Raw genomic sequence first — 23392 nt, forward strand, 5'->3', positions numbered from 1 at the left:
AAGGCCTACTCCTCAACTGTAATGCCCTAAGCAAACCAACACAGAGCCACTGCTTGCTTGCTTGCTTTTTTGGTGAGAAGTGATATAGACACAGGAGCAGAATGGTGAAAAGAGGGGAGGGAATTTGTGTAGGGGGTAACAATACCACTCCTTGAAGAACAGAACCATAGGCTAATGCTGGCTGCCCAGTCTCAGACATAAGAAAGAGTCGGCTACTTCAGACCTAGTCAGGCCAATGGTCTATCTAGCCCAAACTTATGGTTTCAAGTTACAAGAAATGAGATTCTGACTAAACATCAGGAAGAACTTTCTGACAGCAAGAGCTGTTTTGACAGTGGAATGGTTTCCCTCGGAAGGTTGATAACTCTCCTTCTTTGCGGGGTTTTAAGCAGAGGTTGGATGGCCATCTGTCATGGATGCCTGAGCTGAGATTTCTGCATTGCAGGGCATTGGACTAGACGAATCAGGGTCCCTACTGTTACCGGAAAAATCCGAGGGCTCCCTTGGACAAAAAGTAAAGACACCAACCAGAGTAAATTGGAGCAAATCAGCAGCCTGTAGGCTTGGCCTTTATTGTACTGTTGCAACAGGGTGCTCCCCTCACTTGCAGGAGAGAGGAAAGACACAGAAAAATGGTGTGCAAGACCTTATAAAAACTTTTGAAATTCCCATCCTCTAGGTCAAGCCCACCCCCAGAAACATCATGCATACATTACAGAAAGGAGGGGTTGAGGGAGGAGTTGTGGTGGTAACCTGAGTGTCCTGTCACCTAGCTGGTTCCCTTCTACCCCTCCTCATGAGTCATTTTCTGAAGGCAAAAGGTAGTCGCAGTTTCCTGCCCCCTGAGGGAAGATCTGATCATTGTCCTTTGTTCCAGTCCATGCACATGAAGCTCTGCCACTGTATACCATGTCCCCATAATTGAGAAAGCTTTTTTTTAACAGATTATTAAGGAAAAGTCAAAAGAAAGGGAACAGGGAGACTGGGAAGGCTGAGCCCCAAGCTCTTACGCTGGAGGATGTCCTCTTCCCCTGGGACAAGTTACCCGTGGGACTCCAGCACTGCAGTATGTTCCCTCTTCCTCTCCATGTTGCAAGGATTTTTGCTGAGGCTTGCTGTCCTCTCCCTTCCATCAGCTGCAGGCATCATCTTGCTTTCCTGCCTGGGCTGGGGGGAACTTCTGATAACAATTTCATTTCATGATACCCATGGCTGTGGTTTTCAACCTTTTTGAGTCCACAGCTCCCTTGACCAACCACAATCGTTCTGAGGCTCCCCTGTGGGATCCACTTACACTGGGGCTCTGTTACAGGACGCGTGTCAGTGGGGATTTCCCAGTTCCACCCTGCCCCTTGGGGACACCATTTGGGGTGTGAATGTAAGTGGGAATGCATATGTCAACCCAAGCAATGACACTGCTCTCCAGGGACAAGCTGATGTACTCCACATGGCAGCCCCAGCCTGCCTTTCCAAAATTAGTGTGCGCATTCCGGGGGTGGGGGGTGGAGAGGGCAAAACAAGATTAAGATCAGAAGCAGAAATATATTGTTATCGCAGGGAAGGGAAGCGAGAAACACACAGTACGGGACAAGCAGACATGACACTTTCTTGCAACATTCTCCCTGTCCCCATAAAGCTGGGTGGCTGTTAAGGATGAGAGGGGTTGCCTGAAGGGGAGAGGTAGAGAAGGAGGGAGGAATGTTGGACATAGAAGACACTCCTCACTTTCAGATTTATTTTTAAATACCTCCTTATAGAGCACACACACATCCAGGCACACATACCACCAAGCTACTTTGCTTTTTTCTTGCATTTCTCAAGTCCTCAGTGTAAAACTAAGGAACTGTTAGTTCCTGAAGCTGGGGAGGATTTTTGTTTGTGTGTGTGTGGTGGGGGAGATTTTAAGAATTTAAATAGTCATGCAAAAGTGTTCCCCATACTGTTTTAGTTCAGGAAGATAATGGGCTGCAAGTTAAAGCTGCCGGCTTTTCCTGAATGTTCCTCACAGAGAAAGAGAGAGAGATAATGCAGGAAGATATGGACTGCAAGTTAATGAAAGGATGCTCCCCCTCTTCCAGGGCTCCTCTGAATGTTCCTCAAGTCACCCCAGGGTACAACTGCACACTGGTTGAAAATCAATGCTCTCCTCCTGCCTCTCTAATCACTGTTAAGTCAGGGGGTGGTAGCATACCTGGGGCAGCAGTTGTGGGATCCACAGGGTTTCATCCCAGACAGGTGGCTCATTGGACACTGCTTGGCCCGTTGAAACAGCATGCTCTCAGGCGCTTAGGGAGGGAGCTGGGTTGTGGGACCAGGACTCCCTGCCCTAATGGCATATAATGCCCCATTCTATTACAAGAGGAACACAAACGACCACCTTCATGTTACCAGTTTTTTGTGTTTTGCAAGAAAGCCAGGATTTGTGAAGCTCAACCACTGGTAGGAAAATGTTAGGGTCATGTTTTCTATACCACCACAACTACCTGTCGGTAAGTACCTGAAGTGATTAATTGTCACCTGACATGGCTCTAATTTTGCTGTACTCTGGAAAAAGCCGTACTCTGGATCTTATTTAATCAGATTCCTTGGACATTTTTGCAGATGCTAAAAGGCTGAGTTTTGTGGACACACTTTGTAATTACCTTCTAAAATAAATTGACTTGCACAGTTGTAGTTTTTTAAAATATTTGCAAAGGAAGGAACTACAAAGGAAGCAGGCACATCAACATTTCTCCCCTTGTCAGTGTGGTGTAGTGGTTAAGAGTGGTGGACTCGTAATCTGGTGAACCAGGTTCGCTTCCCTGCTCCTCCACACGCAGCTGCTGGGTGACCTTGGGCTAGTCACACTTCTCTGAAGTCTCTCAGCCTCACTCACCTCACAGAGTGTTTGTTGTGGGTGAGGGAGGGGGAAAGGAGGTTGTTAGCCGCTTTGAGACTCCTTCGGGTAGTGATAAAGCGGGATATCAAATCTAAATCCAAACTCTTCTTCCTTGACATTTGAAGATTACCTGGGTATGTTACAGTTTTTAAGCAAGACAAAAGCTTATTGGGTTAGATGGAGTCCTTTGCTTTTAGCACATTGAAAACTTTTGCTTGCCGCTCTTGTGATTGGAGATTCTATGCTCTGCCTTTTGTTGTCTCAAGGTGTTGCTTGCCATCTTTCCCCAGCCCTCTGTTATCCTGGATGAATTTTCCAACTCTGAAACGTGTTAAGTCTTTTGGAAAAGAACAACAACCTAGCAAATAGTCTTTAGCCCCTTAAATAACACCAGTTGTGGAGCAGCATTAGCCCTGAGTGGGGTGCAGCCAGGGAGAGATGTCTGTTTCTAGTCTATGCCACTTTCACATGTTTTTACACTTAGGTAATTCATTTCCATTGATCTGCAATTTCCCCAGTAGGCATCACTTAACTCAAGGCAGCATACTTCTGAGGAAACATGCATTGGGCAATAAAGTCTTAACACAATACTCTTCATGTTAGTGACTCACTTTTAAACTTCTATCATTTCCTTTCACCAGTTGTCAACGCCGCTGATTTAATTCTACTCAATCTTCTGAGTAGGTGACTTGGCTCTTCAATTTTTTATTCCTTTCTTATATTCTTTCCTTCATCAATTACTGAATTTTTAAAAATGTATTTCTCTTTCTTCTTGTATCTGTGTCTGCCTGGTTGGTTGGTTGATTATAAGTTGCTTTGGATTGCCCTGGGCAAGAAATAGTTACCACCACCACTAACAATAATAACAATAATAATAGCAAAAAATGATTTCTGCCAAATGGGCTCACATAGAAGGAGGGATCCATTCTGATTGTGGGGGACACATTTTCTGACTTCCAGTCAGAGGAATGAAGCATCGTGTCTTCCGTTAGTCCATTCACCCACCTCCACGGAATACTTGCCTGTTTGCCTAAAGCAAGGCTGGTTTTATTTAACAGAAACATTGCTGAAAGGTCCCCATTCTCATATTTTATCACCTTGCAATATTCCTAATTACTATTTCCCCCCTGGAGTCTTTTACCTGCAACAGGTCAAAGTAATAGAAATTCAAGTAATAGTTTCTCCCTTAAGACCCACTTACCTGGGATTAAGTTTCACTGAAGGCCATGGGACTTACTTCTGAGAAGACATAATATATAGCAGGCATAGGGCCAATTTAGGCCCACCGGGAGTTTGAGCAAAGGAACTCCTGAGCAAAGCTGATCCATGCCAAAACCCAGGAGTTCCCTGAGTGAAGCCAGCCATTTGCAGTAGGATTAGCAGTCAGTGCCCACCAGCTAATTGACTGGTTACCAGCACCTTTTGATCTTCTGTAGTCCATCTTGCATTCAAGTCAGGCTGCAGAGAAAGGAAGGAGAGAAGAGAGAGTGCTCCAACAACTCATCGTTTCCTTTGGCTTTGGGTCACTTGGTGTCATGGTGACAAGCAGGTGACTGACCACAGTGGCCTTGGAAAGGTGGAGGAGATGAGGTGACCTGCCAGACCAATTCTACTCCCCACCCCTAATGCACTATAAGTCTGTTATATCTTACTGCACCCGCAAATGTGATCAACTTCATATACACTGTACTGATAAACTTAACTATGGTGTAGATAATTCAGGACTCATTTCACTTGTCCACCAGAGTTTAAAGCTTAAAGCTCCTTGTGACTTCCCTGAGTCAAGGGTTTCCTTCAATTTCCTCTTTTAATTCTGTTTAATGAGGCTCTCTGTAATCTTCCTAACACCTTTGTCCATCAGCCATCTATTTGTCTCTGTTGTCAGTTCAATCTGTTTGGGGGTTTGATTTGGATTTCAGTGGCATTAACAAGGAACAGGCAAAGGAAAAAAATACAGTATAAGAGCGGTTTTTCTTGTATCTTCTCACAAATTATTAACATTCTTTACAAGCCTCTTCATGTTTTGGATGAGCAGATTATGTGCTGTAGAAACAGCAGTGTGTTGCCTACTTCCTTCCAGAATGAACATAACACTCAGTCAAAAGGAGATGGTTACAGCAGGATTTATTTAGAGTGGTATTTTTGGTTCTGATGATCCAAATGAGCAGAAATCCTTGGTTCAACAAGGAAAAATGACAGAGAATAAAGAAGGAGAGGATCACATCAGCATTGCCCACCCATGTTTTCTGGGTTGTACCTAGGTAAAGGTAAAGGGACCCCTGACCATTAGGTCCAGTTGCAGACGACTCGGGTTGGGCACTCATCTCGCTCTATTGGCCGAGGGAGCTGGCATACAGCTTCCGGGTCATGTGGCCAGCATGACTAAGCCTCTTCTGGCGAAACCAGAGCAGCGCATGGAAACGCCGTTTACCTTCCCGCCGGAGCGGTACCTATTTATCTACTTGCACTTTGACGTGCTTTCGAACTGCTAGGTTGGCAGGAGCAGGGACCGAGCAATGGGAGCTCATTCCGTCGTGGGGATTCGAACCGCCAACCTTTTGATCAGCAAGCCCTGGGCTCTGTGGTTTAACCCACAGCGCCACCCGTGTCCCGCTTGGGTTGTGCCTAACAGACACTTTAATGTAATTGGACAGAGTGGCCTTAGCATAAATTCACATCAGCACAGTAGCTCAAAAGGCAATAATCCAAAGTACACCCTATAACCCAGAGACAAACGCAGCCTTCAGCCTATTGCTGCCCTATGCTTATTTATCTAGGTACCCCTCAATGGGCCTGTTATCCCATAGATGATGATGTAAACTTTGCATTTCCCCAACCTGCACAACCCTTGCTTCCAAGCTCATTGTACTGCTTCAAGGAAACTCAGGACATAGCCAGAGATATTCCAATATACCCTCCCCATTCACTGTGGAGAACCTAGTGATAGTTACTCAGCTACTTGATCCTGTTCCAACCTGCTGGTCCCATCTCCAAAGTCCCACTTTTGCCTGGCCACCCTGAGACAGCGCCAACTACTACTTCATCTGCTTCCTCAGAAACTAGAAGGCTTAATTCTGTTCTTCCACTGCACAGGTAAAGGTAAAGGACCAGTCAAATGTGACTATGGGGTTGTGGCGCTCATCTTGCTTTTCAGGCTGAGGGAGTTGGTGTTTGTCCACAGACAGCTTTCTGGGTCATGTGGCCAGCAGGACTAAACCGCTTCTGATGCAACGGGGCACCATGACAGAAGCCACAGGCCACGGAAACACCATTTACCTTCCCTCCACAGTGGTACCTATTTATCTACTTGCACTGGCGTGCTTTTGAACTGATGGAACGCCCTCCCACCAGATGTCAAAGAGAACAACAACTACCAGACTTTTAGAAGACATCTGAAGGCATTAAGGCTTTAATTCTTATGAAGAATTAAAGAAAATGTTCAAGCAGACATTTGTAAAAAACAAAACAAAAACAAAACAAAAAACACCCAGAAACCTACCTTCTAGGCATTTTGTCAACAGATATCCCAGGTGATAAGAAAAGGATATTTTTACATGCAACAACAGCAGCGAGAATGTTGGTTGCCAGAGACTGCAAAGGATAGAAAATCCCAATGAAGGAGGAATGGCAGATAAAAATGTTTGAGTATTTGGAACTTGCAAAAATGACAGAAACAATCAGGAACTAAACAAACCAAAAATGTATAAAGGAGTGGAAATGTTATAGAGGGTATTTAAAGAAACATTTTCCCCAAATAAAATCTTTAGTATGCCTGGATTATTTTTTTGCAAATTGCAGGATTGATAAATATTGTACAGTATTGGACATAACAAAGATGGTAAAGGTGATAAAGGATGCAATAAAAAGGGGGGAGAAAGGGGGGGAAGACCTGCATTGAGGTAGACGGAAGTCACCTTTAAAAAGTAAAAGACTAACTAATCTAGATTTAAGATCCTGAAGACATATAGAGTTGAAACTTTTTCCAAGTATGGGTGTTTGTTCATGATTTCTTTATGTATTTTGTGTATCTTGTGTTGCTTCAAAGATGAATGGAATACTTGTAAAATCTAATGAAATCAATAAAAAGCATTACACACAAACACAAAAAGAAATTTCACGTTGCAATTCTTTAGGCTGGGGACTTCTGCAACTGCTGAGAAATCTTGTGTCCCGCCCCCCCCCAGCAGCCTTACAAGGGCATTTTAGGTGCTGTGTTTTTTTACTTTTTTGAGGTGATGGTGGGGAATAACCTGTATTGCAGTCTCCTTAACCCAATAAAGATCTTGTTAATCTGAAATCCACACCACCATTTGCAGAGATACAATGTTTCAGATGTTTCAGAAGACAGGTGGTTGGTTTTCTTGTGCTTCCTGACCTTAAGAAGCAGCCTAGTTCCTCTGGCACACTTGAACCTCTCCTAATAAACATTCTTTCACTGGAACTGAGCAAGCCTTCTTTCCTATTGTGCTGCGTAACTGCCAGATGAAATGATGACAGTAAGAATTAATAAGCAGTTTCACTTCCCTAAATTCATTGTTGTGTTTACTGAGTTGCCTTGGACGGGCAAACATTTATCGGGAACAAATAATAAAAAAGACATTTCAGTCGAAACACATTCATTCAATGCAACCCTTCAGGATTACAAAAAGAAACTTTATAGCAAAGGGGAGGGGTAGGGTAGATATGTAGCTGCCAAAAATTAATGTTGTGAGGTGTTGCTAACTTTATTTAGCATTGGAAATGGCGCATTCCCTAGACAAGACATGGGATTCAGGGTGGTGTCTGCTGGAACAGATCATGCCAAAATGGTGTAAAGAAAACAATAAAAATTCACTTGGGAAAAAAACAAAATGGTGTGCACAAGGCAAGATTAAAGGTGATTCGGCCCCTTGGTGTAGCTTGCAAAATAGGGCCCCCATTCCCCCAAAATAAGTCATGAAATAAGGCACCAGAAAATAAGTGTTGTGGTATCTTAAAGACTAACAAAGTTACCATGACATAAGCTTCTGTTGTCTCCAAAAAATACTCTGAGCATGTGGAGTTTTACAGCTCCCAGCAAAACACAAACAAAAAACATCTTGCCAACTTTAATCAGGAACAATAAACTCTGAGCATCTCACACCCCGCCAAGTGTCTCTATTTTCCAGGAACAGACCCAGATTTACAGAAGCTGTCCCATTTTCTGATTTGATCCCGGAATGTTCCACTTTTCCTAAAGATATCCCTATTTTCATCCGAGAAATGTTGGAGGGTATGGAGTTATGCGACCCCCAAGGAGATAAGTAACTATACAACCTTTAGAAGACATCTGAAGGCAGCCCTGGATAGGGAAGTTGTGTAATGTTTAATAATATTTTAATATATGATGGAAGCCACTCAGGCAACCCAGTCAGATGGGCGGGGTATAAATAATAAAATTATTATTATGGTTGTTGTTATTGTTATTATCGTTGTTGTTCTTGTTGAATGGGATGACCCTATTTTCACCAGAGAAATGTTGGGTATAAGCTTCTCATTTAAAACCATCTTAACTCGTCATTGTTTTTGTTCACTTTCTTGGACCCGTCACCAACTCTCTGTCTGACAAGGCTGTTGTGAAGATACAGGAATCATAAAGTAAAGGTAAAGGGACCCCTGACAGTTAAGTCCAGTCACGAACGACTCTGGGGTTGTGGCGCTCATCTCGCTTTACTGGCCGAGGGAGCCGACGTTTGTCCGCAGAGTTTTCCGGGTCATGTGGCCAGCATGACTAAGCTGCTTCTGGGGAAACCAGAGCAGCGCACGGAAACGCCGTTTACCTTCCCGCCGGAGCGGTACCTATTTATCTACTTGCACTTTGATGTGCTTTTGAACTGCTAGGTTGGCAGGAGCAGGGACCGAGCAACGGGAGCTCACCCCGTCATGAGGATTTGAACCACCGACCTTCTGATTGGCAAGCCCTGGGCTCAGTGGTTTAGACCACAGCACCACCCACGTCCCATAGGAGTCATAAAATGCACTGCAAAAAGGGGCTTAGTGCTTGTATCAGTGATAGGCATTTAACTAGAGTGCTGTTTTTTGGCCTTATAAAGGGCAATGTTTACTTTTTTATTTAAAAAATGAAGCTCAAGCCCTCTTTTTTGCAGTGCATTTTATGACTGTATATATGACTATAATCTATAATCTACTGTGCAGAGCTGGAGGAGCCATGCAGAATCCACTTCTTTCTAATTGTTGCAGCACTTTCTGTGAGTGCAGAATTGGCAGCCTTTTGAAATCTGTTTTTTCTCAGAATTGTCTGCAGCATATTTGGTGATCTGCAAAATGCATTACAAAGTACGTGGTTTTCCACCCATTTTGTTTAAGCATACATGCCTATATGCAGTGCAACAGAATAAGCCACAGAAAGCTGTGGTGCCAGTAAAGCATGTGAGCGCTTGGATTTTAAAAAACCTTCCAGGTCTCTAGCATACCTCAGATCCATAGCATGTCCTAAAGGAAGGAATTTTTGTTTTAGTTTGTGCCACTCCTTGCTCTTGCCTGCCTGCTTATGAGCTGGCAAATTCCTTGTTCCCACAGGGCACCTAGAAGCTCATTGCTTAAGACTGAAGAGGAAATCTGCCAAAAATGCTATCAGACACAGAACATGATCAGACCTGTCATCATGACTATTTATTAGCATGAAGGTAGGTATGAATCAGACCAGATTTTGTGAACTGCCTTTGAGTGATCCTTGGCAGAACTGCACTGAAATAAATCAGCCACAAATTTGGGACATTGCATTTTCATTAGTCAACAAGGCAGTGGGGGGAAATAAAATGATCACAGAAGCTATAATGCACGATCAAACCACATTCCCCATATAAAACTGGGGGCTTTCTCAGCAGGGACGCTCATACCCTTCCTAGAGAAATAGACCAGGGGAGTTTTCTTGGGCCATTTTCTCATGTAGAACTTTGCAGGTGTCCAGCTGAGCCACTTAAAAACCCCCATTTTAGTGTATTCTGCTCCATCTATTGTTTATTTCCTTTGGTAATCTTTGTTGGCTGTTGGGTAATTTCTGTTTCGTTTTAAGGATATTTTATTGTTAGCAGTGATTAGTTATTTCAGTTCAACAGGCAATGTATAACCTCCCAAATAAATAAAATCATAATAACACAGCATATCTAGGGCATTTTCAAATGTTCTACAGGATTCAAATACATTATCTTCTTGTACTTTTTCCAACATCCTGGCAAGGTAGGCCAGTATTACTATTGCCATGTTACCAGTGGGAGGCCCAACTGAGCAAACGCACACGAAAGCTTGTGCCAACAACAAACTTAGTTGGTCTCTAAGGTGCTACTGGAAGAATTATTTCTTTCGATTTTCCTCATGTTATTTCTCCTCTAGCCCTTATTTATCTTATTTATAGATCCCCTCCTTTTCCTGAAATGGTTCTGCTTGAAATCAAGGATGCATCATCTAAAGGCGATCTAACTAATGTTGTTCTCTAAAGTGGGTCTTTAATTTCTCACATGAGCCCCATTCCTGTATGCTGTATTCTGAAAGGCCCATCAGTGAGCCAGGAAATGAACAAAGAGTAACTGTTCCATGTGTTTGTCCATCCAATTGATAATTAACCACTGTTGACCTTAATCATCGGCATTGTCTTCTATTATACTGAAAGGGACTTATCTGCCTCCGAGATGGCAGGTTTACAAGTCTTTTGAGGATAAGATCCAATTCAGAATGTGGGTCCTGGAAACTGAGGGGTGCTACCTAGCCTGGCAAAACCTGGTGGCACACAATTATGGGATGGGACAGCTTCTGGCAGGCCAGAAGAAGAGCCCAACTGTCTGGTCACGGCCTGATGAAAATAGCTAAAGGTCTCAAGAAGCCAAGCATAAAACAGCCTGCCCCTTTGATTCTGGTCCCTGGACTCTGCCCACTGGAGACCCTGAGGTGGAGAAAACTAAAAAAAAACCCTGAAACTTCTTGTCGCATTGCATTGGCTACCTCTGCCCAAAGCTAAGAAGCAACCAAAACCAAAATTCATGTGGCAAAGTGATTATAATAAATGCAGTTGTAATGAAGCAAATCATTCTATGTGGGATAATTGAGCAATGAAGGTTTCCCCCTCACTATAGTGTATCTTGGTATTAGCTGGATGATCCATTTAAACAGGATGCTTTCTTGAGAACAAAATCCCATTTAAAAGGCAAAAGGGATTTAGCTTAGTAAGAAAGCAAAGATAAGAAGGGCATTAGGTTTGCTCAGGATATCTCTCATTTGAAAGCATAAAAGCAAATCCAAGTCAGACAGTACACAGAATAGGGAAGAGGTTAGTCCTTTTCAAGGCAATGAAGAAAGCGACCAGACAAGAGTCACATTCCCAAATCATGTGACACTTTTAAAGGCTTGACTATAGCATTTTGGGCCACTTTGCATTTCCTTTCCGTTCCCCATTATAACACACACACACACACACACACACACACACACACCAAACAGTGGTCCAGTTTTCATGCTTTCCTCCACACCTACAGAACTTGGGTCTTTCATCCCTTTGAAATGTGTGCACACTTTTTTTTACAGAATGCTTTCTAGAAGCAAAGCTTTATTGATCTTACTGCCGTGTGAAATCATTACAAAGTTCTGTACATTGAAACCTAAATAAATAAGATAAATTAAGTGACTAAACAACACATGAAAGGGTCAAATGACTTTCAGGCATGACCATTCACTTGAATGAAACCAGGTGTGAAACCATTCTTATGAAAATGCCAAACTTTATCTTTCATAATTAAATAAGGCTAGGATTTTAGAGAATGTAGTCAAACCTGGGTTCCCAAACTCCTCTTTTGGAACGTTTCGGCTCCCGAACACCGAAAACCCAGAAGTAAGTGTTCCGGTTTTTGAACTTTTTTGGAAGCCGAACGTCCAACGCTGCTTCTGCTTGAGTGCAAGAAGCTCCTGCAGCCAATCAGAAGTTGCGCCTCGGTTGTCAAACATTTCGGAAGCCAAACGAGCTTCTGGAACAGATTGCATTCGACAACTGAGGTTTGACTGTACAGTGGTACCTCGGGTTACAGACGCTTCAGGTTACAGACTCCGCTAACCCAGAAATAATACCTTGGGTTAAGAACTTTGCTTCAGGATGAGAACAGAAATCGTGCAGCGGCAGCGGGAGGCCCCATTAGCTAAAGTGGTGCTTCAGGTTAAGAACAGTTTCAGGTTAAGAACTGCCCTCCGGAACGAATTAAGTTCTTAACCTGAGTTACCACTGTATTGAACTTTTTGTTTATGCTACATAGATGTTCTGATAAAAAAATCAGTCTTAATGGGTTAAGGACTACTAAACTTAATAAGTTTTATTAGGAAACGAAATGTCCAAAAGTAAATTAAGAAAACTGTATAAAATTGGAAACTTATTAATTTTATTTTAAATATTTCTGTAACTTCACATATTGGTTTTGATTATTTAAATTGAATATAGAGCATTGCTCTCCCTGTTCAGTAAGCCAGGGAGTATTATTGTCTGTAGAAGATGCTCATTTGCTTATGTTAAAAATTCAAATGCTTCTTACATTATTTCACCTTTATTTATATGTGTTTAAGGTTTTAAAATACTGTTTTAATCTGGTCTTTGTGACTCTTGGTTTTCAGATAGAAAACATCCACTCTTTGTTGGTTCCTCGCATCTGAGACTGAGCTTTACATTAATTCATCAGACTGCAAGCTCTTGCTAGGTCTACACGCTCCATCTCAAGTTGTAGTCAACTCAATTATAAACAGTAATGAGATTGTGAAGTCTGATCATCCTGTTACTATCAGTTAAACAGCAAAATGTCTTAAAACAGCATTATTTTATTAGCAAATTGCACGATAGTATGGGATTTCTTATGATCAAGCTCCATTTGTGTGATTTATCGCAAGTTTCTTCTTTAAGAAAAATAACATCAGAGCTCCATTGCATATTTGCATGCAAGTTGAGGTGCAATTGGTGCCTGCTTTGAAATATTTTGTTGCCTAACAGTACAGAGAAAATTAACTAAACAAGAATTCAAGTGAAGGCTGCTTTACACATTGTAAAATGTATGGACAGTATCAAACTGAGCCCATCAGTGCAAAGATTGATGCTTGTGCAACAGAACTGCCCCACTTGTCTCTAGATCTGCACCCTGCATCCTTGTCCAAATTTGCTTCAGAGGATTGAGGAAAATCCCAGAGCAGATTGGGAAAGGAGTGCGGGAGGAGGCAAGGGAGGAAATTGCTCAGGTGTAAAACCTTGCACCAATGGACTGAGTTAGATACTACCCAGTATCTGTGTAAGAATTAACATGCAACCTGTCATAACTGCACATGTGGGTTCCATTGCATATAGACATGAGCGGGCGAGCAAAGGTGAGGCAGAGGTTTCCTGGCTCATATAAAGCATCCGTGTTGCAGAAACCTGTTTGTGCCCTCAAAGTCAGAAGAACTGTCTGAAGGTTCTGCAGATTATTTAGTATGTGCAAGCAGCTCCAATGGAGTCCCTTCCATGTTTCCAGAACTCCTTACCTTTCCTAATGAGGATTACTTTTCTCCCCCGCCCCATTGAATGAATAATTTCACATCTGTATCATAAAACCAGAGACAGCAAGCCCGGAAAGAGATAACATGAAATGAATATATAACATTGGTCAGAGAAGTTTTTTGCTAGAATACTTTAATCGGTGCATGGTGAAGAAAACATCTGAAATGTGACTAGCATCTTGTAACATCTGTTAAAAATCTGCCAACATTATTTGAAGAGGACAAAATAACTGGGAGTGGGAAGAATTTGTTCTCAAAGGAGGGTCAAATATAAAGCTTTAATGGCAAGGTGTTTTTGCCGTCTTAGTTCTCAGGGCCTTTGCCTTTGATCAGGCTATTTACTGAAGAACACCCCTGTCATGACTGTGTTTGGCTAGAGGAAAGACTGTGCTGGCTATTCATAACAAGAAAACAACTGGCAGTAGAAAGCAGCCTGCATGCTAGGGGCACCAACTGGGCATCCAAACTCCCATTTACTGGTCTCAGTTTTAAGGAAGGAAGTGCCTGACAGTGCAATCCTACATTCGTCTACTCAGAAATGAGTCCCTCAAAGTTTAGTAGGACTTACTCCCAGGTAAATGTCTATAGGATTTCTGCCTAAGAGGTGCATATGCTTCCACCAGGCCAGGAATATGTTTAAATGCTTTGCTTCAAACACAGTATAGGTACCTTATGGGTCGCAGAAAATGTGTAAGACCTTTCAGGCTTGTTGTTTTCACCAAACAGAAGTGTTTAAATGTTGATGGGTGTTATCCATCCACATCCTTTCCATTCTGCCGGATGAAGATCTCTGTATAACTCGCAAGTCTGCATATTCCTGTGCCAACTGAAGTTGGTCCAACAGAGAGATTGGCATATCTAATACTATGTATTGCTGAACTGGGGTGATAAAGGCCTAAGCACCAGTCACTTAGCACCTGTATAACTTGGTCTGCAGGAGCAGATTATGTGATAACTTAGCTTTTAGCGATTGTTTCTAAGGCTTGTAAGAAACATTTTGTGCCAATGACAAAATAACCCATGCTCACTGGCTTTTATGGCACAGTGGAGTTTGATCTGAGCAGTATTTTCTAATTCCTAAACAGTGTTTACAAAATTACAGCATTTGGCTTTTAATATTGTTTCAAAATAAATATATTCTCTCTGTGTCTCTCTCAGTTATGAGGTAACAAATGTGCTTGAGAGAGCTGTGAGTGGAAGAAGATAAAAACAATTTAAAAAAAAACAACAACCACAGTTCTATGGTGTTCTAAAACAATGGGACCAGCCCGCTCTGTAGATCAATGAACAAGTTTCTATGCATGTAACTAGAATTCTCCAGGCATGTACGTAATACTTGACTGCAGAGGTTACCAGCTAACATTTTATCTAACAGGGCTCCTGTACCCTAAACAGTTGCACAATAGGCAAACATTCAGCAGGTAAAACTTTTTCTAACATGACAACAGTGGGAACAAACCCAAGAACTTGGCTTTCTGAATATTTACCTAATATGCAGCTGTAAAAAGGTTCAGAAGCCCTGCAAGAAAAAAAGTTGGCGATTCCTACATGGATTCCTACAAAGACCTTTCAAGTAAGCTTGCTGTGAAAGGGGGAAATCAATTTATTAGATCCCCCTCCTCCTCTTCCTTTGGCAATTTAGGCTTCTTCTGTTGCTGTTTCTGGAAGGGACATTTTAAAGCAGAAAACAGATAATCATAGCTCCAGAAGTAAGCTAAAATCAGTGAACCACAGGCATAACTCTCTCATGTGGCATGTAAGCTTTCTTTTTTACAGGCTTTTTAATACACGAAGGGGCTTGTCACACAAAGCCTTTATAATAACCATTCTAGGAAAGATGATCAAACTCCCTTCCCAACTTCTCATGAATCTGTTTTCCTGACAGTCTTACTGCATCATCTCTGGCTGTGCAACCTGATCCTAGGCATGTTCACTCAGAAGTCCATGTTCAATGGTCCTTGCTCCCAAGTAAGTGTGCATACCTGAGTCTATGCATGTTTGCTCAGATGTAAATACCACTGAACTAAATGAACTTGCTCTGAGGTTAAGTACAGTGGTACCTCTAGTTACGGACTCGATCTGTTCTGGGGTGCTGTTCGCACCCAGAAAAGTCTGCAACTAGAGTGCCGCTTCTGCGCATGTGCGAGGTGCACAAAGCGCTTCTGTGCATGTGCATGCGGCAAAACCTGGAAGTATACACTTCCGGGTTTGCCACATTCGTATCCTGAAAAAATGCAGCCGGAGACTGACATAACAAGAGGTACAACTGTATGACTATAGCTGCAGCCCTACAGTGCCTGTTTAGAAGTGAGTCCCATGGAATTCCAAGGGTCTGCAATCCTGTTACCTGCAATACCGTGGAGAAAATCCCATTTATTTCATGGGTCTTACTTCTGTACGGATAGGATGGCACTGTTAGTTTTGCAGGATGAGAACCCATGTAAACAATACCAATTTCTCCTGGACTGCAGAAATCCATAGGAATCCTACGAGGGGGGAGTATTCTTGCCATTTTCTTTATGCTTAGCAGCACAACTAACCATGGATTGAAAAAGAAAAAATGGCCAGGATTCATCTAACCAGTCTCTTGTTTGGGAGCCCTGCACAGGTTCTCACACTAGAGGAATTGGGGTTTTCCCCTTCCCCCTCCCTGCAAATCTACTCCAGAGGATTGAGAGAACCCCCTCAGAACAGTGAAGGGAGGATCCGGCAAACTCAAATGCTTACACTGATGGAACTCAGAATTCCATCCCATTGAGGTGACTTGTCAGCCCGGGGGCAGTTATCTCGCTTACACAAAATATTTGTTCTCTTCAGAATATCCACTTGGTATGGAATCCTCCTTTGTACTTCATTAGCTTAGTCAAAGTGTATTTGGGCTTCCTCTCACAAACCAATGCTTCTCATTGCTGCCGTGAGCTGGGCCTCTGCTTCATGAAAATCATCAGAATGATGCACTAATAGATTGAAAGGCCAGTCAGAGTACTTAAGTCTGATTGGATTTAGTGAAGAAGGGGTGGGATGTCTGCAGTCAAATGTTACAGTAAGAAAGTATGATTGAGGAAATGTTTTCCTGGTTATTGCTACAGTGTATAGACTGGTTATGAAAAGATAATAAAATCTGTTAGCATAATGCTTAGAACACAGCACCAGGCAGCAGCCGCAGGTCACAAAGGATCCGGGCAGCTCAAGATTTTACAATTCAAGTGCATCAACACACAATCAACATACAGAATTCTCTTTTAACACAGCAGTACATGGGTGTTGCGTTCTGAACGAAGCCTAAAGGGCTGTCCTCCTTGCCCGCCCCCCCCGCCCCCTCCCCGCTTTCAGGCACTGCTGCACACCCTCACACCCAACTGAAATGGCAGGGACACTTTTTCTCGGAACACACGTCACTCCAGGAAGTAGCACCGCATCATGTGGACTGTGGTAATAAGAACCCGACACAATGCCAGACCATAAATACCTTGGAGATGTCCATCTTAAGACTGAAAACAGTTCCCACAAAGGCTGGCTTCAATGAGCCAGTGAAGCAATATACACTGACGATGGACTTTCATCAGTTTTTCTCCTCCCGGCCACAGCATCTTTCCCCTATCAAGCAATATTTCTTAAGTCTCGTTCTTCATGCACACATCACCTTGGGCTTCCACTGAGATCCTGAGATGGCAGCACAAACTCTAATCCAGATGAAACAGGGTCCGGCCCTGTGCTATCCAGCCTTCTGGCTTTCATCTCCCCAAGTCCCATTACATATATCCATATCTAAAAAGACACCTTCCAGAGGAATTTAAACAAGGGTATGCGTTGTGCAGGTTAGTCCACAGGGACGGAAGCAGCTGATAAAACCATGTGGTCCTCGCCTGTCTTCTAGTCCTGCTAGAATGGGAAAACTCAGGCGAGGCTCCCTCCTCTGCCTTCGGGCTCATGGCGGCTTCGCAGCGGGAGGGGGAAGCGGGCATGCGCAGATCTGACCTGCATCCCGAGTGCCAGCCAACACGAAAACGATACCCTGCCTCTTAATGGGGAAGCAAACGGAAGGGGTCTGGGACAGCATGGAGAGGTGGACGGGCCCAGGCATTCATCTGATGCTCCGTGTCAAGGGACGTGTCAAGCCAGGAGATCAAGCTCCGCCCGGGTTTCCTGCTCTACCGTTGCTTTTTCTTCTGCTTGAGGGACTTTCTGCGCTTGAGGATCATCTCGTAGAGTTTGTCCATGCCTTCGGTGAGCCCCTCGCCGATGATGGCGCAGGCGGGCTGGACGTGGTAGGTGGTGGCCGGGGTCAGCTCGTGCAGCGCCAGCTGCTTCTCGATCTCCGCCACCGGCAGCGACTTGGGCAGGTCCTGCTTGTTGGCGATCACCAGCAAGGGGGTGCCCTGGTTCTCGGCGAACTTGGTGACTTTGTGCAGCTCCGTCTTGGCTTCCTCCAGCCGGTCCACGTCCACCGAGTCCACCACGTAGATGATGCCGTCGGTGCAGCGGCTGTAAGACTTCCAGAGCGGGCGCAGCTTCTCCTGGCCGCCCACGTCCCAGAAGTGGCAGCTGATGCCCTTGGCCGAGCCGTTGCTCAGCTTGATCTTCTCCGTGTTGAAGCCGATGGTGGGCACCGTGTTGACGAACTCGTTGAATTTCAGCCGGTACAGCACCGTGGTTTTGCCCGCCGAGTCCAAGCCCAGCATGACGATGTGCAGCGACTGGAAGGCGGAGATGTTGGAGGAGATGTTGCCCATGGCGCCGCGGACGGAGCACCGCTGAAAGAGCCTCCCGCGCCGGGCGCAGCTTCCTCCCGGATCTGGCGGGGAGGCGATCCCGGCCTCGCTCCGGCGGCGGCGGCGCCTTCTCACCACGCGCCCGGCTCCGAGCGGCCGCCGGCGGCGCTCATGATCCCGCAGCCCTGCCGAGCGCCGAACAAAGGCGGCTCGCCGGCGAGACCTTCCACCCGCGAGGAAGGCGGAGAGACTCGGGGCTCCGGCGGCGGCGGCGGCGGCTCAGCTGCGCCTCCCGGCCCATTCATTCATTTTCCAGGCGGGAAGCAGCGGCGGCGGCGCCCTCCTCCTCTTCCTCCTGGCTTCTGCCCACCAATCTCCCGAGGGAAGAGGCCTCCTTCCCCGCTCCGCTTCCCCGACGAGGCGCCCGGGAGGAAGCCCCGACCGCGCGCGCTCCCAGCGGCTCCTTGCCAGCCTCCAGCCCCGCAACTGCAGTTCAATCCATCAAAGCCCTCCGTCCCGCCCTCCCCGCCTCCGTAGCGCGCAGTCCCACGCCCAGCCGGAGGAGAGCGGCGAAGGGAGGGGCGGCACAAGCGCGCGCGCCCCCGCGACAGCCTCCCAACCCCGCGCCCGCCGCTCCCCGGCTTCCTCTTCCCTCGGGCTCCCCGCCCCTTCGCCTCGCCGAATGGGCCTTTCTCCTTCCCTTCCCCATCCGAGGAGAAGGTGGCCGGCCTGCGTCTGGGCTGTACCACTTTCCGACGGGAGGTGAGCGCTTCCCGAATGGAGCCACCGTCGTATCCGAAGTAGATGGAACAAAACCCTGTGACTAAGGAGGAAGCGTGGATAGTGATATGAGGGAGGGCTGTTAGCATCATAAGGGGACTCAAGGCTGCTTACAACTAAAATCGAAGCGGCTGAAAACATACAGAAAGAAACGCAGTAACCGAAACACAGTTAAACATTAGTGGAATAATAATAATAATATAATAATAATAATTTATTATTTGTACCCCGCCCATCTGGCTGGGTTTCCCCAGCCACTCTGGGCGGCTTCCAACAAAGATGAAAAATACACTAAAATGTCACATATTAAAAACTTCCCTGAACAGGGCTGCCTTCAGATGTCTTCTGAATGTCAGGTAGTTGTTCTTCTCTTTGACATCTGTTGGGAGGGTGTTCACAGGGCGGGCGCCACCACCGAGAAGGCCCTCTGCCTGGTTCCCTTTAACGGCTTCTCGCAGTGAGGGAACCGCCAGAAGGCCCTCAGAGCTGGACCTCAGTGTCCGGGCAGAACGATGGAGGTGGAGACGCTCCTTCAGATATACTGGACCGAGGCCATACACATGAAAGAACACATAAAATCATTACAATAAAAACTGCAAGGCAGTCACTTCCCAAAAGCCCCTTGGGACAAGAAAGTCCTCAGCTTCCCGTTGAAGGAGAACAAGAAGGAAGCCCGTCTAGCCTCTCTAGAGAGGAAGGTCCAAAGTGGTGGGACCAAGAGAAGGGCCTACCCAAAAGATCTCCAAGCCCAGGCAGGTTTGCATGAGAGAATGCAGTCTCTCAATAGGCTCCTTCTTCCTGATAGCTAGGTAAATATGTCCACAAATTTCATGTGAGCCTCCAGAGAAACATCAAATCATCCGAAGTGGTTATGGGGCAGGGTAGCTACTTCAGGGGGGTATTTTGCTTTTTGGGGTATACAGTGGTATCTCTGGTTCGTCCCTTTTCATCTTCACAGTGGTGGAGCCATAGAGTGCCTCTCCTGCTGCGGACCTGACGAAAATCCTTCTGAAGCATTTGCTTGGGCCAGCCCATGACATTTTGGCCCTTGAGGCAAACCACAAATGGTGCTGCTCTCCCCCCCCCCACACACCCCGGCTTACGGAGAAGGCGTGAGTGAAGGGAACAAGGGAGGGAGGAGACCAGCAGTGAGTCCTATTCACCAAGAGGCTACTGTAGAGGCAGCATGGGGGGGGGGGCTGTCAAGGGGACAGCAGATCCAGTCTCCAAGGTGCGTGCTGCTGCGCTCTGTCGCTGTCACTGCAGCAGCAGCAGTGAGCAATTCCTTGGAGCCCAGACAAGCTCTGCCCCATAGAATTGATCAACTGACACGGTACCCCCCACTATTTGAATGGCAATGCTCATTAACATGTGGTGCGGTCCCCTCAAATATTTTATTGGGAGGCCCACAGGGACATTGAGCCCTAGGAGTTGGCTTCTATGATGTGCTGCCCCTATTGATCCTGCCACCTGAGGCAGTTGCCTTGCCTTGTGGGTGGGCTGGCCCTACCCACCCATTGGACTGGCTCCGAGTCTCTAAAGCAAGGCAAAAGAACACAGTGCAGTGCTGAGAGGCCGTTCACCAGTACTCAAATACCATTCCCTGATGAGCCCTTTAGCCAGGCAACCACGGCTATGCCCTGCAGCAGTTCCAGAGATTGCAGCAGGTGCGAAATGTGCTGCCATCACTGTGCGAATTGGTGGGTTGCCCATGCTGCTGTTGGGTCATCAAGTTCATACACGCTCCCCGGCTTCCTCTTCCCTCGGGCTCCCTGCCCACCAATCTCCCGCCCCTTCGCCTCGCCGAAAGGGCCCTTCCAAAGAAGGTTTGGTCTGAGGGCATGGAGGAAGGAAATGCCCTTTAGAAGCCAATTTGCTCACAGAAATGACAGAGGTGGAGAGAGCAAATGTAGCAACTGCTTGCTGGGGGGTGATATTTGCTTCAGAACAGACAAGGACAGGTTCCTGCCAGACTTCTTCCATCATTCAGTCTTCCCACACCTGTCATCACATCTCCTGCTGCTTCCCAGTGTGGGAAGGCAGGGACCTTGAGGATAACCTTCAGGGGCCACTATAAAAAGGTAAAGGTACCCCTGCCCGTACGGGCCAGTCTTGACAGACTCTAGGGTTGTGCGCCCATCTCACTTAAGAGGCCGGGGGCCAGCGCTGTCCGGAGACACTTCCGGGTCACGTGGCCAGCGTGACAAGCTGCATCTGGAGAGCCAGTGCAGCACACGGAAACGCCGTTTACCTTCCCGCCAGTAAGTGGTCCCTAATTATCTACTTGCACCCGGGAGTGCTTTCGAACTGCTAGGTTGGCAGGTGCTGGGACCAAGCAACGGGAGCGCACCCTGCCGCGGGGATTTGAACCGCCGACCTTTCGATCGGCAAGCCCTAGGCGCTGAGGCTTTTACCCACAGCGCCACCCGCGTCCCTATACCAACTATACCAATAGTATATTCTCTCTCATACATAACTGATACACAACACGCAACCATTCATTCTCTGTTTCATAGAGATGCAGAGAGAAACTCTTGCTCTTATAGGGTAAAGGATTGTGTTCTGAATCTACCAAAGAGCAACTTATTTGTAAAGCTCAGTTGGTTTATCCAGAGGGTTTCATTGCAAAGAAAGACTGGATATTTCCCCATATTTCTAAAACCAGTTTGGAGTCAAGTTTCAGGTTCCATATTAAAATATATAGGTGAGCTTCAAGGAAACAGTACAAAGGATAATGATTAGCAGATCCTTCAAATACTTCTGAATGGCTAGGACATTCTTGAACAAGGAATGTACACACCCCATACTGACTAACCATCAAAACAGTTCAGAAGTTCAGGAAAACATTATCTTGCCAAATGCAAGGTTGTTCTTTTAAAATGAGATTCAGAAGTAATACAAAAAACAAGTGAATGAGAAGATTAAAGATTTTATTCTAAACAGCAAGCAATCTATACATACCAAGCAAGCACCTCAATCTGCCACTTGGAAGCCCTCAAGAAGAGGCAAAGTGACTCCCCAGGTAGCCTCAGTTTGCACAGCCCCATGGCTGGATCAGTCGGTGCACAAGCTTCTCATAAACTATGACAAAAATTATTTGATTTATAGATAGCTAGCCTGCTAGCCTGTGTGGCTTGCCTAACTGGCTATGTACAGATTACAGTTTATCTTCCAGATGGATTGCCCATGCACAGTTCTGTATCAGTAGCAATTTCTATATTCAGGGATTTTCCAGAAAATGCCTCGGTTGCACACCCATCACAACACCATCTGTAAGCCGAGACGAAAGGCTCCTGGAAGTCAAAGAGCAACCTTTTGTAACAAACAGCTGTCCCTTTGTCTTAAAGCAAACTTTGCTAACAACACGCAAGAGACCTTGGTTGCTAGAGCATTTAGTGCTGCTGAGGGATTGCTCTTTTTGGCCTTTGAATGGAAGTAGGCTTACCTGTGCACATCCAGGCATCTGGCTGGCCACAGTGAGACCAGTATGCTGGTGGGCCGCTGTCCGGATCCAGGAGGCAATCTCTTTTGTTTTTAATTGTCACATCCAGAATAGATTACTGAAATAAACTTTAAATAGGCCTGCCTTTCAAGATTATTTGATGCACTCAGCTGATGCAAAATTAGGCAGCTGACTTCCTTTGGGGACTAGGTGGTCAGAACATTTTATGCTTATAATGTACTAGTTGTGCAGGTTGTCAGTGCCCTTCCAGCTCAATTCAAAGTGCTGGTTCTGATCTTCAAAGCCCTGGGCAGTTTGGGAGCAGGTTAGTGGAGATCACCTATACCCATACCAAACTGCCTGTACCTTGAGATCTTGCCTAAAGGCCCACCCAAAAAGGCACGCACAATTGAGCCATTTCTGCAGTGACTTTCTTCTGAGATGAGGCAGGCCTCATCATCATCAACGTTTACTAGATCCTTGAAAACTGTTTTCCTCTTGAGAACCTTTGGGAGTTAATGTACATTGTTGTTCAATGCTGGGCCTTGGTTTTTAAATTGATTTATAGTTGGCTATTGGCTTTATTTTTAGAATAGTCATGGAATGAATATTTTTTGTTGTTGTTTAGTTGTTTAGTCGTGTCCGACTCTTCGTGACCCCATGGACCAGAGCACGCCAGGCACTTCTGTCCTCCACTGCCTCCCGCAGTTTGATCAAACTCATGCTGGTAGCTTCAAGAACACCATCCAACCATCTCGTCCTCTGTCGTCCCCTTCTCCTTGTGCCCTCCATCTTTCCCAACATCAGGGTCTTTTCCAGGGAGTCTTCTCTTCTCATGAGGTGGCCAAAGTATTGGAGCCTCAGCTTCACGATCTGTCCTTCCAGTGAGAACTCAGGTCTGATTTCCTTAAGAATGGATAGGTTTGATCTTCTTGCAGTCCATGGGACTCTCAAGAGTCTCCTCCAGCACCATAATTCAAAAATATTTTACATATTGTAATAATGTTGTGATTTTAAGTATTGTTGTAAGCTGCTTTGAGGAGA

General features: G+C 45.5%; 1 protein-coding gene across 1 annotated transcript; it reads right to left on the bottom strand.

Annotated features, from left to right (window-relative positions):
* Positions 1–12184: 12184 nt before the first annotated feature.
* ARL4C (ARF like GTPase 4C) lies at positions 12185–18745 on the bottom strand. Its single transcript, XM_083445941.1, has one exon. The coding sequence runs from the start codon at positions 18145–18147 to the stop codon at positions 17566–17568; it is 582 nt and encodes a 193-aa protein (XP_083302067.1). The 5' UTR covers positions 18148–18745; the 3' UTR covers positions 12185–17565.
* Positions 18746–23392: the final 4647 nt, after the last annotated feature.

Source organism: Podarcis tiliguerta (assembly GCF_965153285.1).
Source record: "Podarcis tiliguerta genome assembly, chromosome: 1".
Classification (NCBI taxonomy): domain Eukaryota; kingdom Metazoa; phylum Chordata; class Lepidosauria; order Squamata; family Lacertidae; genus Podarcis; species Podarcis tiliguerta.